A 16379-nucleotide genomic window follows, 5' to 3' on the forward strand; every position below is an offset into this window, starting at 1 on the left:
TCTGCAACTTATTGATCTCTTCTGAGATTTTTTTGTGAGTCTCTGGATCATGGCCAATAATGAGATTACATGGTGCCAGAGGGAGTTTGTGGGCATGACTGCTAGGCTCCTGGAAGAACAGGGAGATGGGGGGAGGTTGCCCATACCCAACTCTGTGAGATCCTGAAGCTTTTGGTCACAAAACCCACATACTAAGTTCTTTCAACAGATTCACTCATGGATGAGGCTCATCCCAAGCCTGTGGAGGTGGCTGTGAGCTTGGTAGTGATTGGGTTGTGGAAGTTTTTAGCTGCCAGAGCTCTGTTTGGGCGGGTTCTGGGATCACCCACCCCTCCCCATGGTTCCCCGGATGAGAAAAATCTACCAGTTTTAAACAAACAGAAAATGTGCCCACTTAAACTCTAGTAATGTTACCAAACTTCTGGATCAAGGAGTAGTGTTTAGCCTACTTTGGGAAGCACTGTTTTAGATCATGAGTTATCTGATACCTGGCTTAACCTTAAAAATTTTTTTTTTATTTTATTGAATCACTGTGAGAATGAGTTACAAAGATTCGATGTTTGAGGTTCAGCCATACAATGATTGAATACTCATCCCTCCACCAATGCACATATTTCACCACTCACATCCCAGTCCTCACCCTGCCTCTGTGGCAGATAATTTCCCCAATACTCTTTCTACATTTGGGCATTATGTTTTGCTTGAATTTTCCCACCATCATTCAAGCCTACCTGCCAGGGGCAGACACTAGATCATTTATTTTCCATTGCTCATTTTGAATATCACGAGAGCTTGGCCGTGAAAGCAGCCGGATGCTTCTGGTATTGTAGATTGTAAATGGTTGGGTTCCAGAGACATTTCTGTAGGGCACTAATCCATTTTGGGATTCTATTGGGGGTCTCTGGGCCAGGGCTGTTGGTGCGCTAAGATGGTGCCCAGAGGCACATTGTGGGGGTGACAGTCAGGCCTACGAGCAGGTGGGAAGCCGGGGAGGGACAGCCCGGCTCCTCTGCCGCCTTGCGGGCTGGAGAGTCAGTCCTGGAACCCGCCTACCTGGGCCTTGCTTGTGGAAGCTCTTGGTCAACGGGATTCCATCTGGAGTTGGCGGGGAGACTGCACCTGCTCCATCTGGGGTGCTCCAATGAAGTTGGCTCTGGATGGGCCTGGAGAGATCTCCAGTGCTGTTGGTGCGCAAAGATCATGTAACTTTATATGAACTCATTTAAAAATAAATTCCTTGATGATTTGGTCTCAGTAAATATTTGGTTTGTGTACCTATTTTTTCATACCTGTTATCTAAATCTCAGAGAAAAATTTGTGTACAAAAGTGGTATTTTAAACTTTTTGGGGAGAACTTAAGAAGTCCTTATGTAATATATACTATAACATCTAGTGAAGACATCCTGAAACCCAGAATCATCAGAGGAGCTGTTCCGTTAAGTATATGTTGAATATTTAGGAAATTTATTCTATTCTTTGAGTTGAGTTTTGGGGTGGTGCCTTCTTTATTCAGTGATACTTTGTTACTCTCTTTTCATCTTTGTAAGTGCCAATTACCACTTTTCAGCAGCATGCAGCACAGGTGCCTTTTAGCACTCCCGTTTTTATTTTTATTTTTTTGTTTTGTTTTGTTTTGGCGTCACACCGGACAGTGCTCAGGGCTCTGTGCTCTGTGCTGAGGGATCACTTCAGGCAGGGCTCCATGGACATATGGGGTGCCAGAGATGGACCCTTGGGTTGGACATGTACAAAGCAAATACCCCCCACACTGTGGGCTATCGTTGTGGCCCCTCCATCCATCTCCTGTGCGTGTACCCCAGCACCACCCTCAACCCCTTCCTGTCACTGTACTTCCTAAATGTCCTTGGTACCCTAAAAATTCTCTCCAATTCCATGCCATAGCTCAGGTTTTTTGGATTACAGCAAAGTTCCCTTGACTTGGCACTCTTATTCCAGTTTCTTGATTATCTGTGTTCAAACCTGAGCCAGGATGATTCTTTAAAAAATTCAATTTTATTTATTTTCCTGCCAGCTGCAAACATCTTATTTTTCACTTCTCTTTACTGGATTGCTGGATCACTTCTGTCCCTCTTTCTCACTTTACTGTTCTCATTTTCCCCTTCTGACCATCCTTCAGGTCAAAGACACCAGGAACTCTCCAAAATTTATTCCTGTGAGCTAACTTGGGTTAGGTCTTTGACATCCATTAAAATTGTTACTACCTCCTTGTTTCTTCTTTCTGAGATACAGCTTTGATGACCACCATTTCCCCCTCCAGTCTAAGGCAGCAGCATTCTGGTCACATAGTAGCCTAATCAAATGCTGATTATCCTGGCCTACCCACTTGCATAACAAGCACGCATGCGCCCCCCCCTCCCCCCCCACACACACATATCACACATGCGCGCATGCAGCTGGCCAATCTTTTCATTGGACAGCCCAGGAATGTGATGCTGTAGAGGCTGTATGATGCTCGGGACCACAGGCGTCATCTGTTATTGCTAGGGTCCACCAGGGCCACACAGAGAGATGTGGGGAGGGAGAAGGGAGCATATGGTGCCAGAAATCAAACAGGGCCAGTGCTTTGCATATGCCCTAATCCCTGTATTATCTCCTCACCCTAATTTGTTATTTTTAAATATACTGTTGACTCTGCATCATAAGCAGAACCATATGTGCCAGAACAGTCAGCATAGACACATGTTTGATACTTTGTACCGAATGGGTGGAAGTACACATATCCATCTTAAACAGGCGATCAAACACACCAGTTAGTGGGCCTGATTTAAAGGACCAAAGCTGAGAATGGGGTGTTGATTTTAATTTTTCTTCATTAAGTGCTTGTAAAGAAATCTAAAGAAGAATGATCTGTGACACGTCACATGTGAAATTCAGATTACAGTGTTTATAAAGATTTTTGGGGATGTGGTCACACTCATTTGTTCCCTTATTGTTTATTGCTGCTCTTGTGTTAGAACTGCAGAATTCAGTGGTTGTCACAAAGGAGGCCCGAATATATTTAGTTAGAGTTGATAAAGTTATAGTCTCTAAATCATTTCAGTATCATGAGAATGGATAAATCTGACATTGAAATGTTGTGTCTGTTTCCTTTTTTTTTGCTCTCTATTTTAAGGCTTAAGTTTGTTCAGTAAGAAACTATCATTGGAGTTTTGAAATTTTGTATTCCAGTCACTGCCTTATACTTACCTAGAGCTTTTGGAAAATTAAACACTGCAGGTTAGATGTTGAGAAAATAGACTTCAATTCCTGCCGTATTCTGTAACTAAAACCAGTGTAAATGATATATCCCCACCCAGTGATCTAAAAACAGTCATTCCTAAATAAATACTGTTTTGACTCTTAAAATAGACTGCTTTTACATTATGAAGAAGAGGGGAGCAACTTTCTATTATTTGATATTATAACTACAATCCTAAAGCACTTAAAAAATTTTGAGGTCATTTTTGCCACTGTGTTATCTTGCAAAAGAAAAAAACTCCCATGTTTTATGTGTGTGATTGGAAGTAGATTTACTTATCTGGATTTATTACTAGGTGATATAAAATCTTCGTTTGCATCAGTTAATACAATTGAACTGTTTTTAAAGCATTGTTTACATTTTGTTTAAAAATATTTTTATTGAGAAAATACTTATTTAACTTTGTTTTATTTTTAGGGTTATATCCTGTGTTGTGACCTCATGGTTTAAGTGGGAATAAAGATGAGTATAAGCAGTGATGAGGTCAACTTCTTGGTATATAGATACTTGCAAGAGTCAGGTGAGTACTTTCATAAAGTAAATAGGCCTCAAATTATTTTAATATTTTCAAAATAACCTTTTATGCATTTGAAATTTGTATCAGTCCAAACTGTTGAACTTTGTATGTTTCCTTACTGTCTGGACTGCCATTTTGAAGCTATGTTTTTCTGCATGGTTAACTCTCTGACTCTTTCAAATATGTTGAAATAATCTCAGGCAAATATTTGTCATATGGCTTGGCTTTCAATGTCCAGAAACCATTTCTATAAGTTGTCTTGAAATGAGATTATTATACACGGTCAGTAAGAATATATCAATTCTCAGATGCCATCAGTTTGATGGTGTGAATCCGAGTTATCAGCTGTTACTGTGCTGATTGTCGTTAGCATTTCAAAAGCTGAATCAACAATATACTTCTTTTCTGAATGCGTTCATAAGAATGTTCTCAGTTGATTTTAGTGTATCTTAGACCTTATTTTATATCTTAGTGGGCCAGTTAAAAAGATAGAAGTAACTGACAGCCATTTGTATTATTACAGTGATTATCCAAATTTTGTAGACATATTTAGAGGTGTAATCAGAAAATAGAACAAAAACTGCAAAGGGAACATTCTGATTGCATTAAGGAAACAAAGTAAAAGCAGAAGAGGGAAAATTTGGGATGGGTGTGACAGAAGATGGTGGAAAGATTAAGCACAGTGGTGAATGTGATTGTTTATATGAGATGGAATCATTGGGCAGTTGAAATTGTGCTAGAGAGGATGAATTTTAGAAATTATTCTTTATATTGGAATGTTTTAATAGTAAAGAGAGATGCAGTGTAAAGAAAATTTTGGTGGTCCTTTCTGAGGGAAGAAGGAAGGAATAGTGTTAAGACTGATTGATTGATTCTGGTTTGGAACTCTGGTTGTTTTTATGGGGCTTGTTAGCAAATTGTCCTTTCCTATCCAGGAATACAGAACATTGACTTTATTAAATCTTAGACCCCACTGCTCTCTGTATTTTCCCCACTATCGCTCCAGTTCTGAACTGTTCCCTCAGGCCGGGGCTTCTGTTCCCCAGCACCATCCCTGCTCCTCTCAGGCCTGGAACAGCTGAGAAGAAGGTGTCTAACAGGAAGGAAAAAGAGAAGAAACTAAAGTAACTAATGCAGGAAAACTTGGTGTCAAGCTTTCAAAGCAGGTCTTGTTTCTTTGATTTAAGCTGATAAACTGACGTAGAAGACAGCTCCAAAGTAGGACTTTCCTAGATTGTTTCAAACAGGAGAAAATGATTACCAAGTTGGGAAAGCTACTAACCTGCGATTGTTACATGTATTACATATATTATGCAAGTGTTTGGGTATTGTCCCATTGTGTGTAGTCAAAATGGAAAGAATTCAATGGCTCAGAACAAACTCTGCTTTGTGTGTTTTCATTTGACCACAACCTAGGTCAGAACCTTAAGATTTGAATGCTAAAGCAAAAAGCATCATGAAGGATCCTTAGATGGGAAACATTGTAATAAATTTGATCAGGTTGTTAATAAGGGAAACCATTGAAGATGAAGCATCTGAAATGATATAAATTATAAATAGTTGAATAGCTTACCAGTGTCCTGTAATTCAGACAGGAGGTGAAATAGGGTAAGGTAAATGTAGTTAAGAGATATTGGAGATCCCTCAAATAATCTCCAAACAGACATCCACAATATTTTATATTGCTGTATAAAAATACTGCAAATAAAGAATCACTAAGATAATATTGCAGATTTATTTCTGAAATGTCCAGTGACTCAGTATTATCAACATTTTTTTATTTTCTGTTTTCAGAGAAAGCGCTTCTAAATCACATATTTTAAGGTATTTAATGTTGCAGTAAAATAAGACCAGAATTTTTATTTTTAAAATACTCTGCATCGGGGCTGGAGCAATAATAGCACAGCGGGTAGGGCATTTATTTGCCTTGCATGCGGTCGACCCAGGTTCAATTCCCAGCATCCCATATGGTCCCCTGAGCACCGCCAGGAGTGATTCCTGAGTGCATGAGCCAGGAGTAACCCCTGTGCATCGCCAGGTGTGACCCAAAAAGCAAAATAAATAAATAAATAAATAAAATACTATGCATGGTAGATAGGGGTTTCTCATCTTAAGCCCACTGTGCTTACGTATACTGTACTCTTTAGAGCTTTATACTTTGCACACTGGTGATAAGGTATTTACTAAGCCACATTTCCCTAACAATATAAAAACCAGCTCCTCTAAAATTTGTAACATCCCATTATAATTTCAGAGGAAATTGAGACTAACCTGAAGTTTTCCTCAGAATGCAAATTGCCATGAGTTTAACATACCTATAGCTGATTCCTAATACTTTTTTTTTTTTTTTTATTGGTTTGTTGTGCCAGGGATTGAACCCAGGGATGCAGGACAGTTGCTCTGCCACCGAGCTATATCCCATCCCCAAGAGTTTTCCAAACTTTGTTTCTCTGTTCACTGTATCAGAGCCTAAGCTTCCAAATTTATTTGACCCATTACTGATTGGGGGGAGGGGGGGACAAAAAAGCAAAACACTCGGTTGTACCCAACGGTGCTGTCGCTGCCTGATGGATCAATCAGTGCCCTGTGGCTCCTCCGGGGTATTGGCCAGTTCGGGCAAATATTGACTTAGAGAATGGCAAGAGGAGTTCTGGTGTCTGCATTTAAAAGACAATGTTTGAAAGCACGAGTCTACATTAATTAGAGGATAATTTGAACCCAGTGACGTTAATAGGTATGTTCCATGTTCACAATATTTTAAAAATTTAGTTACTGTTCCAAGTAAAGTGGAAAACAGAAGTGGGCTATGAGTAGCTTTAAATGGCAGAGCTGTCACTAAGAGAAGATAGGCCAGTTGAGCAGGAGTCGGAAGGTGTGTTTATTTTGTAAAGGACATCATGTTACATGCTTATTTAAAATGATTTTCAGAATTAGATGAAAGATTTTAAGAAATTCATAATTCAGTACAGATTTCAGATAGAGCTCAGGAATGAACCCATCTGACCAGTCGCCTCTTATTCCAGATGATTTTTCTTGGTTCTGATTGCCAGTGATCTTTTTATCTTTTTTATTTTTTAGTTTTTTGGTTTTAGGGCCATACCTGACCATGCCCAGGCTTACTCCTGGCTATGGCCTCAGGGATCACTCTTGGTGGTGTTGTAGGGACCGTATGGGATGCCAGGGATCAGACCCAGGTCAGCTGCATGCAAGGCAACACCTCACACACTGTGCTATTACTCTGGCCCCATCCATTTGTATTTTTAAATGGTCATTTATTTTAAGAGACTTAAAGCAATGTAGAAAAAATAGAATCATTATATTATTACTTTCCTTATTAGAGATTACTGGATCATAACTGAAGATAGGAAGAAAAATTATCATGGCTAAGTAAAATATTATGGCTAAGTAAGGCTAAAATATCTTGGTTTAAAAAAATAAACAAATATTCAAAGGACTGGATTGTAATATCTGCATAAAAGAAAATAAAATTTCCATGCTTGTCTTACTACCTAAAACCTCTCAGAAATTTAGAAAGGGAAATTCAGAAATTCAGAAAAATTTGTTTTGATGGATATGTGACTTAGGAATAATGGTTTTCAGTGAGAACTTTTTTTTTTTCTCTCTCCTTTTTGGGTCACTCCGGAAATGCACAGGGCTTTGCACTCAGGAATTACTCCTGGCGATGCTCAGGGGACCATATGGGATGCTGGGAATCGAACCCGGGTCTGCCACGTGCAAGGCAAAAGCCCTACCCACTGTGTTATCGCTTCAGCCCCTCAGTGAGAACTCTTAATATTTGTTCTCTGCAAACAGTGCTTAATGTTGGCTGGACTGTATTATTTATCACCAAGGGGATTATAGTTGCTCCAATTGTTTTCATCTTAAATATTTTGTACTATGTGGTGATCATCCTGTCATGACTATTTAAGCACAAGGAGAGATTACTGGTTAACATGTCCTCTACTGCACCAATCAGCAATCCCTCTGTTGCCCCCAAATTGATGTAACTTCTTTGTTTCCTTTTTTTTTCAAATTTGTTTTGTTTTGGGGCCCTATCCCTGGCACTGCCCAGAGATTATTTCTGGTGGTTCTTGGGGGAGCTGTATTCAGGGCTCTGGATGCAGTGTCTGCGATTGGACTGGGGTGGCCTCCTGCTGCCAGCCTAGCGCCCTCCCTCCCTGCTTTTGGCTCTCAGGCCCTCAGTTTCATTTCTTTACCCATAAACTTCATTTTCTCCATAAGCTTCATTGTTTGTTGAATTTTGATATTCAGCCTAACTCTTTTGTAGACTTCTATTGGAAATTAGGCATGCTTCACAGCTCATTGAAACCAAGTGAAAAATATATTTATAAAGCTTTTAAAAATATTATTTAATTTTTCCTCAATTTTCTAAAAACTGAGGCAAGTTACTTTGGTCCTCATCCTTCTGCATCCTTAAGAACCAGATTTCCTTATTCACAGTGCTTTCTACGGAATGCAGTTGGTTTTCTCCCCTCTTGTGATTACTTGAAAATTGAGTGTATTTGACATGTAGTAATATCATAATGTAAGTAATGATTGACTCGATTCAGTACGCTCCCTTTAATTAGTATTTGCCCAAGGACATTAATAATTTGATTGCCATAATAACTCATACCTAACAGCCATATGCAAAATAAGTACTTAGTAAATTTTATGCAGCAGAGGCTGATACAATACTTACTTAGAAGACCTAAGCTGTCTGAGGCCTTTCATGCTTCCACTTTCTGTTTATCCCTTATTTTGATCCACCTTTGACTCACTCAGTTTATTTTGATATTTTTGGTTTTGGGCCATGCCCAGCTGTGCTCAGGGCTTCACTTCTGGCTCTGTGCTTAGAGATCACTCCTGACCGGGCTCAGGGGACCATGTGGGGTGCTGGGGGATTGGAACTAAGTCAGCTGTGTACAAGGCACAAGTGCTTTAGCTACTGTATTTTTCAGTTTATTTTTTCTAAATTGTTCCTTATACTTTTTCGGTTTTATTATTTTTTTAAGTTTGTGGTGTTCATTATTCTTATTTCTTTGTTTAAGATGTAATTTTATTGTGTAAAATTGTGTATTGTGTATTTGAGCTGGGGAGACTTGACTGTGTTCAGGAGCTCAGATACATTTCTATTTATGAAGCACTTAAGTATTGGATGCTGTTTGATTTTACAAGTGAAGACGAATTGAAACACACGAAAGCATTATGTCTTTATTAGAAGAGTTGTTTTCTGGGATATAGTTGTTTTCAAAAGCGCCCATGTTTTCAAAAATGAAGTTCATCCTGTCACCTTCTCTGTGAGAAAGCAAAGGGATATGTGAGCTTTTAAGTATTTGGTTCTTGATTGTACTGGTTCTCTCATATTCCTCTCATCACTGTTTTCTAGTATTTCTAAGTAGTTTACTATCTCCCCAGATACCGCTTTTATAGCATCCCTCTTTTTCTGAGAGGAAGTTCATTTCGAGTGTCTTGTTTGTAAGATTAGTTCTTTTTGTTTCTCCTTCCTCTCTTCTCTCTCTTCTCTCCTTTTCCACACACACCAGCTCTTCTCCAGACTCCACCTGGTATTGTGCGTACACCTAACAGTGCTCAATGATTCAGGTCTTTTGTGTTCTCTTTATACTTATTTTATATTAACCTCTGCAGTAGCTAACATAATATTAGCAATCAAATGACAGTCTAGTTTCTCTTTACTCAGATAAATATTTCTCCAACAAAACTCCTACTGATACCATTTAACAACCAGATTCATTTGGCCAACGTGACTGTCACATGAAGACCTGGAAAGGAGGATTCAGCATCTGTTGTCTTTGTTTGCCTTCACTTTTTTGACTTTTTATAAGTTGATCCTTAGTTGTAAGTGCTTAAGTAGGCAAACTTTGAATGTAGCAGCTCACCATCCCCCCAAACAAGTCCAAAGAGACATATAATTTTGCTTATAATCAACTAAAATAAGCAATAACATTGACTTGACATGCATGTCTGTTGTACACAGACTGATTAACATTGAACAAGTAGTTACCGTAAATGTTTGTAATTACTATACTTTTATACTTTGAAACCAGTTACCCTATGAGCTGAATGACCATTGTTTTGCTGATAGAGGAAATTCCTATTACACATTCCTGCTGACATACTTGTTAAAAAACAAAGGTTCTTTAAGAGTTGCCAAACAGAGAACTTACTCAATCTTAATAGTCATCTTTTTGTTTGTTTGTTGTTTTTTTTTTTTTTCCAGAATAGCAAGTGTAACAAGGATATAAGGAAATATAAATTGCTGATGGGTCTGTAATTTGCCCAAGTGTTTTTAGGAAAACAGTAATGAAAACTGGCTTTAAAATGCTCATGCCAGCTTTAAGAGACTCCACCCTAAGGTTTAAAAAACAAAAAATGAAAGCCCACATACAGCAGGGGGAAAAGTCTACAGACATAGATACTTGAAACCATTTTTAAAACAGTGAAGATTTGGAAACATTTCAGCTATGAAATGAATAATTTAAAAGTCAAGTAAATTTATTGGCAGAATAATATGATAAATTGTTTCAGAAAATATTAAATGAAATGCTCATAGTTTTATAAATTTAAAGAGAAATTGTCACAAAATTGTATAGCAAGTACATTACATATTGTGTGTTAGAAATAGTGTGTAAAGAAAAAGTCATTAAGATATTAATAATTATATTGAGTTTGAGACTTCCTTTTCTTCTGCATAGTTCCCATTGCTTTTTTTTGAAAAGTAAATGCCGGGTCTAACTCTTCAGTATCCAACATATCCTGGCGGTCCCCCACTTCTATTGCATCTATGTGTGGAAACTGTGGGGGTTAACAAAACTCTGAATTTGGAGAATAGAGTTGAAAATAGACTAAAGGGAAAGGGGAGGCAGTGTGTGCTAATGGAGGCAGGGGAATTCCTTCCCCTCTCTCTCCCTCCTTTCCTTCCTCTCTCCCTCCCTTCTTTCCTTCCTTCCTCCCTCTCTCCCTCCCTCCCTCCCTCCTTCTTGCTTAACTAGCATCTTGGATAAAAAAACAAATTCTGGGGCTGGAGCAATAGCACAGCGGGTAGGGCGTTTGCCTTGCACGCGGCCGACCCGGGTTCGATTCCCAGCATCCCATATGGTCCCCTCAGCACCGCCAGGGGTGATTCCTGAGTGCAGAGCCAGGAGTAACCTCTGTGCATTGCCGGGTGTGACCCAAAAAGCCAAAGAAAAAAACAACAACAAAAAAATTCTGTTTCAGAATTGGACATTATTTGTGATAGTAGTTGAGCTTGTGTATTCTTTCTTTCTTCTTTGTTGAGTGGTGGGAGGAAGGGAGGGAAAAAGATACCTGCCATTGCTCTGGGCTTACTCTTAGCATAAATGATGATAACCACTGCCCTTTTATGTTTTTATGATGCTGAAGCCCTATTTTCTGCTCCTATATTCTTTATTTCGATGTAGAATTGGCAGCCTGGGGTGGGCTACTTTGCTTTGAGAAAATGATCCTTGTATCCCAAGGGAAGGCATTTCCTGAAACAGGCAGTATGAAGAAAATGGTTGTTTTGTGATTTTGATTCTTACATGGTCTCATGAGTAACCACATAAATCACACCCACTGCTGATATTTTACTATCTGCTAACAAATTTTCAGTCTTATACTTCTAGATTCTCTTTCCTACCTTCCAAATGAATGTATAGAGTGTTAGAATACAGAGGTATTATTTATTTAAGATCTGTTCTTACTCCTGGAAAGGAGTGTTATTTTAAGCAATCAGACCATATCCCAGCATTTCGCAGATTAGGTTGATCCTTTTTCTTCTGTGTAAATTGAAAACTGAAAAGATGTTTCTTATTTACAGATGAGTGGAAGTAATTTTTGACTTTTAACTCTGGTTCAAGTTTATTTTGCTTTTCAAGAAAGATTTAATTGATAGGCTTTTACTGCATTCATAGATTTTCTATGAATCTAGCGGAATTGCTTTCTGAATTAACACATGTTTAATGAACCCTTATTTAGTTAGGTAAGTTTAATTTTTTTCAGAATTAAATGATTATAGGACACAAATGCTTACTGAAAAATACATATACACAACTATGGACAATACATATGGACCATAACCTCTGTCTGAATTAAATCTCTCTCTTTCTCACACACACACACACACACATACGGACAGACAGACCGACACAGTTGGCACAGGACAGAATTACATTAGCATTAGCCTTGGGCCAGTGAAAAGAATGACTTCATTTAGGTTGGAGAAATGAGCATAAGAACAAATAGAGCCAAAAGCACGAGATAGTGTCACATAGTCAAGGTGTTAGATAAAATTGGCACTCACTTGAATTTAATGTTATGGGAAAAAGGAAGGATATGAAATTGGTGAGATGAGCCTGGAAAGATAAGTAGGATCCGATTATAAAAATAACCTTGTAGCATACAGGAGTTCTGGCTTTTATTGTGATCACCAAAGGACTCATTGAAAGTAGAGAACACAGAAAGGCAAAGCCAGGCAATAGAGTAGTGAGCAGTGGCAAACCCTTGACCTTGGATTACAAAACTGACCAACAAGCAGTCAGGAGAAGGTCAGGGACTAACGATTGGGCCAGAGGTGACATAGGTGACAGAGGTGGTGGAGGGTCATGAGCACTTTGGTGGGGGTGGCGTGCAATAACTTTGTACATTGAGACCATAACATTTAATAATATTGTAACCATCCTACCAAAATTATACTAATGTTTCTTTGTTTTCAAGAAGGTTTTTGTAAACCAAAGTCTTTTGGCAAGTTACTAGAAGTAATATAATCATAGTGTGGTAAATACACAGGACTCAATGTTAGCAAGAGAAAGGGAATTTATGGCAGTGATGATCTAGGCAGAGGGTGAAGGGACTTAACTCCATATTTTGCAGAAAATGAAAACCGATGGCAGAGATCAGTAAAGACTGACATGAGTTGGCAAAAACTAAGGCCAGAATTATCTGCGGAGTAAACAGGCTTTAGGGAGGGGAAGAAGAAGGTAGTATAGGAAGCCTTTTTGTTTTCTAGAGGCTCCAGCTGGAGGCGCTGTGGGGCCTGTAATTCAGGGAGTTTAACCCAGGGCCTTGCACAAGGACCTGGAAGATGTGTGCTGGCCCTTGGCTGGATCCACAGCCCCCAAACACTCATTTTTATTTTTTGTAGCTAGAACTTTTTTCCAAAATTTTTTAGTTCAATATGTTAAAGAGTTTAACCACGAACCTTCTTTAGCACAATCATTTATGAGAAATGTCAAACAATGCTTATGACCACTTCAGAAATATTTTCTTGCTAATTGAGTAAATGTGTAAGAAATTGAAATAGATATAAGCACCCGTGATGACTCCTCTGAGTGACAGAATGAATTCAGCACCAGTGCAGCCTTCCTATCCACGATTCTCATCTTTCTACCTGTACCTTTACAATAGCCCTGGACATAATCTTAAACTCCATTGTCTAAATAGGTCCTAATATAATAATAATTTTGATTCTTAAACTTTGTTACAGTTTATAAGTTTTACTGTTTCATGAACTGCTGAAACTACTTTCTAATATGGTAAACAGTAAAACATAGATTAAGCTAAAAGTAGTAACAGTTGAAACAGTAGAACAGTGATGAAATCTTATTTTCTGTTACTAAACAGACACCCTTCCTCCTTTATAACTTTGATCATATTCTAGTTGTTAGTAGGAATAGTAGATGTGGAGGTTACTGTCAATGTCCCTGAATAAATTTGAACCCTGTTTACTTGGTAGCTGTTTTCCATTTGTATTATTCAGATAATAAAACAAAATTTTATGTGTGTGCGTGGTTAGAAGCCTTCTGTAAATTGTGCTGTGTAGACGTCTTAAAGCTCTAAACCACTTGACTCTTTAGCTTCCCCCAACCCCATTTATAATTTCCTGCGTATCTACTTAGGGAGGGGCATGTAAGAGAAAATGGGACTCTCCCGCCCATGCTTCCGGAGTTCACCGCCTCGTCTCTTTCTCTCATCCTGCCCAATCTTAATTTTTGGCTTTCCACCCTAACAATCTGCAGCTTGCTCATTTCTAAGTAGTAGTTGTTTCTCTAATGGGGACAATGCAAAATGGTGTTTTATTCATTTTATCTTTAAATATGTTTACTAGTGATATTGCCTGTGGGCCAAATCTAGAGGTCAAAATCAAAATGTTCACAAAAAAAAAAAAGATTCAGTTCTCACTATTGATCATAAGAAGAAGCGTACAGTTTAGAGCTTCAGAGAGGGAAGGAAGGACCTGCAGAAAAACGTGGGATCATCTGCGTCTGTTAACCAGTTGAAATATTTCGTAGGCACTTTGCCATTTATGAATCCAAGTATTTTATTACTGTTTTAAAGTGAACAGGGAGCATAAGAGTAAGACTAAAGGAAGAAAAGATGAATTGAGCATCAGAAAAATCAGGACAGCGTGGACTGCTGTTATGTAGATCAAAATTGTTTAACCAAGACTCTAGTAATCCCATATTCAGTAACTTTATTGTGAAAATTTCTTAGCATTCTAAATCACATATGTAACTGAGTTGTTCCGATACATCATACACAATTACTATTAAATGATAACTCTGGTGTTTTATTAAAGAGTGTAACTACACTTGGGTCTTTCAGTTTATTGGAATTTTACTTTCAAACTTGACTTCCTTTAAAAAGTAAGACTTAGTAAGAGATTCTTACTATGTCAGTGTTTTGTTTTTAAACATTTAAAATTGAATAATTGCCTGACTGGGCAGGAAGTTCAATGGACTGAACACAGGTTCTGCATGTGGGAGGGCCGGGTTCAAGCCCAGCCACCACCGGAGTGGACCCTGAGCGGGAGCTGGGTGCTGCCCCTGGGCACTGATTGGTGTTGTCCAAAGCCAAATATTGGCAAAACTACATAGTTGCTGATAGAGATAGCGCCAAAGAATTGGCTTTTTAGCGTTTCATTCATCATGTATAAAATGGTATTTAAGCAAAAGGTAATTTTTCATTATTGAATTTCATTTTTGTACCTTTTACATCAGTTTGTTTGACTTAGTGTCCTAGGTAGTTAAGAAAATCCTAAAAAGTATTAAATTTAAGATGTCTTAGTTTCGTGTGCAGATATTGAAATGTGCTACAAATGTTTATTTTAGCCAAATTTAATTTGAGTGGAGCAGTTGAGTTAGATGATTTACAAAGGCTTTGGAAACATTTTTTATGTTTTATTTCTTTAGTTAATTTTTGGAGGGGAGGGGCATCCCTGGATGTGTCAGAGTTTACTCCTTTTTCTGCACCCAAGGATTGCCCCAGATTGGCTCAGGGGACCGTATGTGGTGCTGGGGATTGAATCTTGGTTGGATAGGTACAAGGCATGTGCCCTACTTACTGTATGATTACTCTGGCCCCACGAAACTGTTTTTTTGTCTTTTCTGGGTGTTTTTTTGCCAGGGAGCGGGTGAGGAGGGCCACACCTGGTATTCAGTGCTTAGGGATCTCTGGCTCTGTGCTTAGGGATCACTCCTGGCAGGCTCTGAGACCATATAGGGTGGTAGGAATGAATCTGAGCTGGCTCTGAGCCAGCTAGCTGCACGCAAGGCAAGCACTCTATCAGCCGTATTATATAGTTCCTTGCTGTTGCTGCGCCCCTGCCCCCGCGCCCCCCCCAACTCTTTGGTTTGATTCTTTATGTTGAGGAAAATTACATGCATCTGCTAGTTTTATTTGCACTAGGCGCTTCAAGTAGTATATTACTTGGTTAAAGTGAAAAGGAAAATAACATGGGGCGGAGCGATAGTACGGTGCATGGGGAGGGCGCTTGCCTTGCAAGCGGCCGGCCCAGGTTGGATCCCTGGCATCCCACATGGTTTCCCAAAGCCTCCCAGGAGTGATCCTTGAGCGAAGAGCTGGGAATACATCCTGAGCACAGCAGGATGTGATTGAAAACAAAAAGAAAAGGAAAATACATGAAAGTTAACATATGTGAGTTTATTTCATGAAAGACATATTTGGTTGTAATAGTTTGAAATTTCAAATAGAAATGGGATTTTTAGAGTTTCATTTGTGTCATGTAGCCATGTTGCTAATTGAATGTTGATTCTCAAATTTTCTTTTTTTTTTTTTCCCCCTTTCAGGATTTTCTCACTCAGCGTTTACCTTCGGTATAGAAAGCCATATCAGTCAGTCTAACATAAATGGTGCCCTCGTCCCACCTGCTGCATTAATTTCTATCATCCAGAAAGGTCTACAATATGTAGAGGCAGAAGTTAGTATTAATGAGGTAAGGATGGCGTTTTAAATATTAATTTATTTTGTCAGGGGAAAGGGGCTTGGGACCGCACAAGGATTTGCTGAGGGGTCACTCCTGGGCGGGGCTTGGGAGGTCACACAGTGACTGGGATGGAACCAGGCTTGATCACATGCAAGGCAAGCACCTTACCCTATATATTCTCTCCCCCTTAACCCCCCTTCATTCCTCTCTCCCCCGTCATATACTAATTTTTAACTATTTAATATCCCTTTAACCTGATAACTGTTTTTTATTGTCTGACTTGAACTTTGCCACGTTACCAAAATTGAAGTTTATTCTTCCTAATGTAGCTGTCAGTTCCCAGGAGAAAGGCATTTGTT

At 38.9% G+C, this 16379-nt stretch overlaps 1 protein-coding gene across 4 annotated transcripts in view; it reads left to right on the plus strand.

The window, feature by feature from the left end:
- TBL1XR1 (TBL1X/Y related 1) overlaps positions 1-16379 on the plus strand; it is a 169665-nt gene that overhangs the window by 115686 nt on the left and 37600 nt on the right. For 3 of the 4 annotated variants that reach the window (XM_055126369.1, XM_055126367.1, XM_055126368.1), the window contains 2 exons: positions 3677-3779; positions 15884-16029. In XM_055126369.1, the coding sequence (XP_054982344.1) occupies positions 3722-3779; positions 15884-16029 (204 nt within the window). In that variant the 5' untranslated portion in view covers positions 3677-3721. The remainder of the gene's footprint in view (positions 1-3676; positions 3780-15883; positions 16030-16379) is intronic. The other variant, XM_055126370.1, reaches the window with a different exon arrangement.

This window comes from Sorex araneus, chromosome 2 (genome assembly GCF_027595985.1).
Source record: "Sorex araneus isolate mSorAra2 chromosome 2, mSorAra2.pri, whole genome shotgun sequence".
In the NCBI taxonomy this organism is placed as follows: domain Eukaryota; kingdom Metazoa; phylum Chordata; class Mammalia; order Eulipotyphla; family Soricidae; genus Sorex; species Sorex araneus.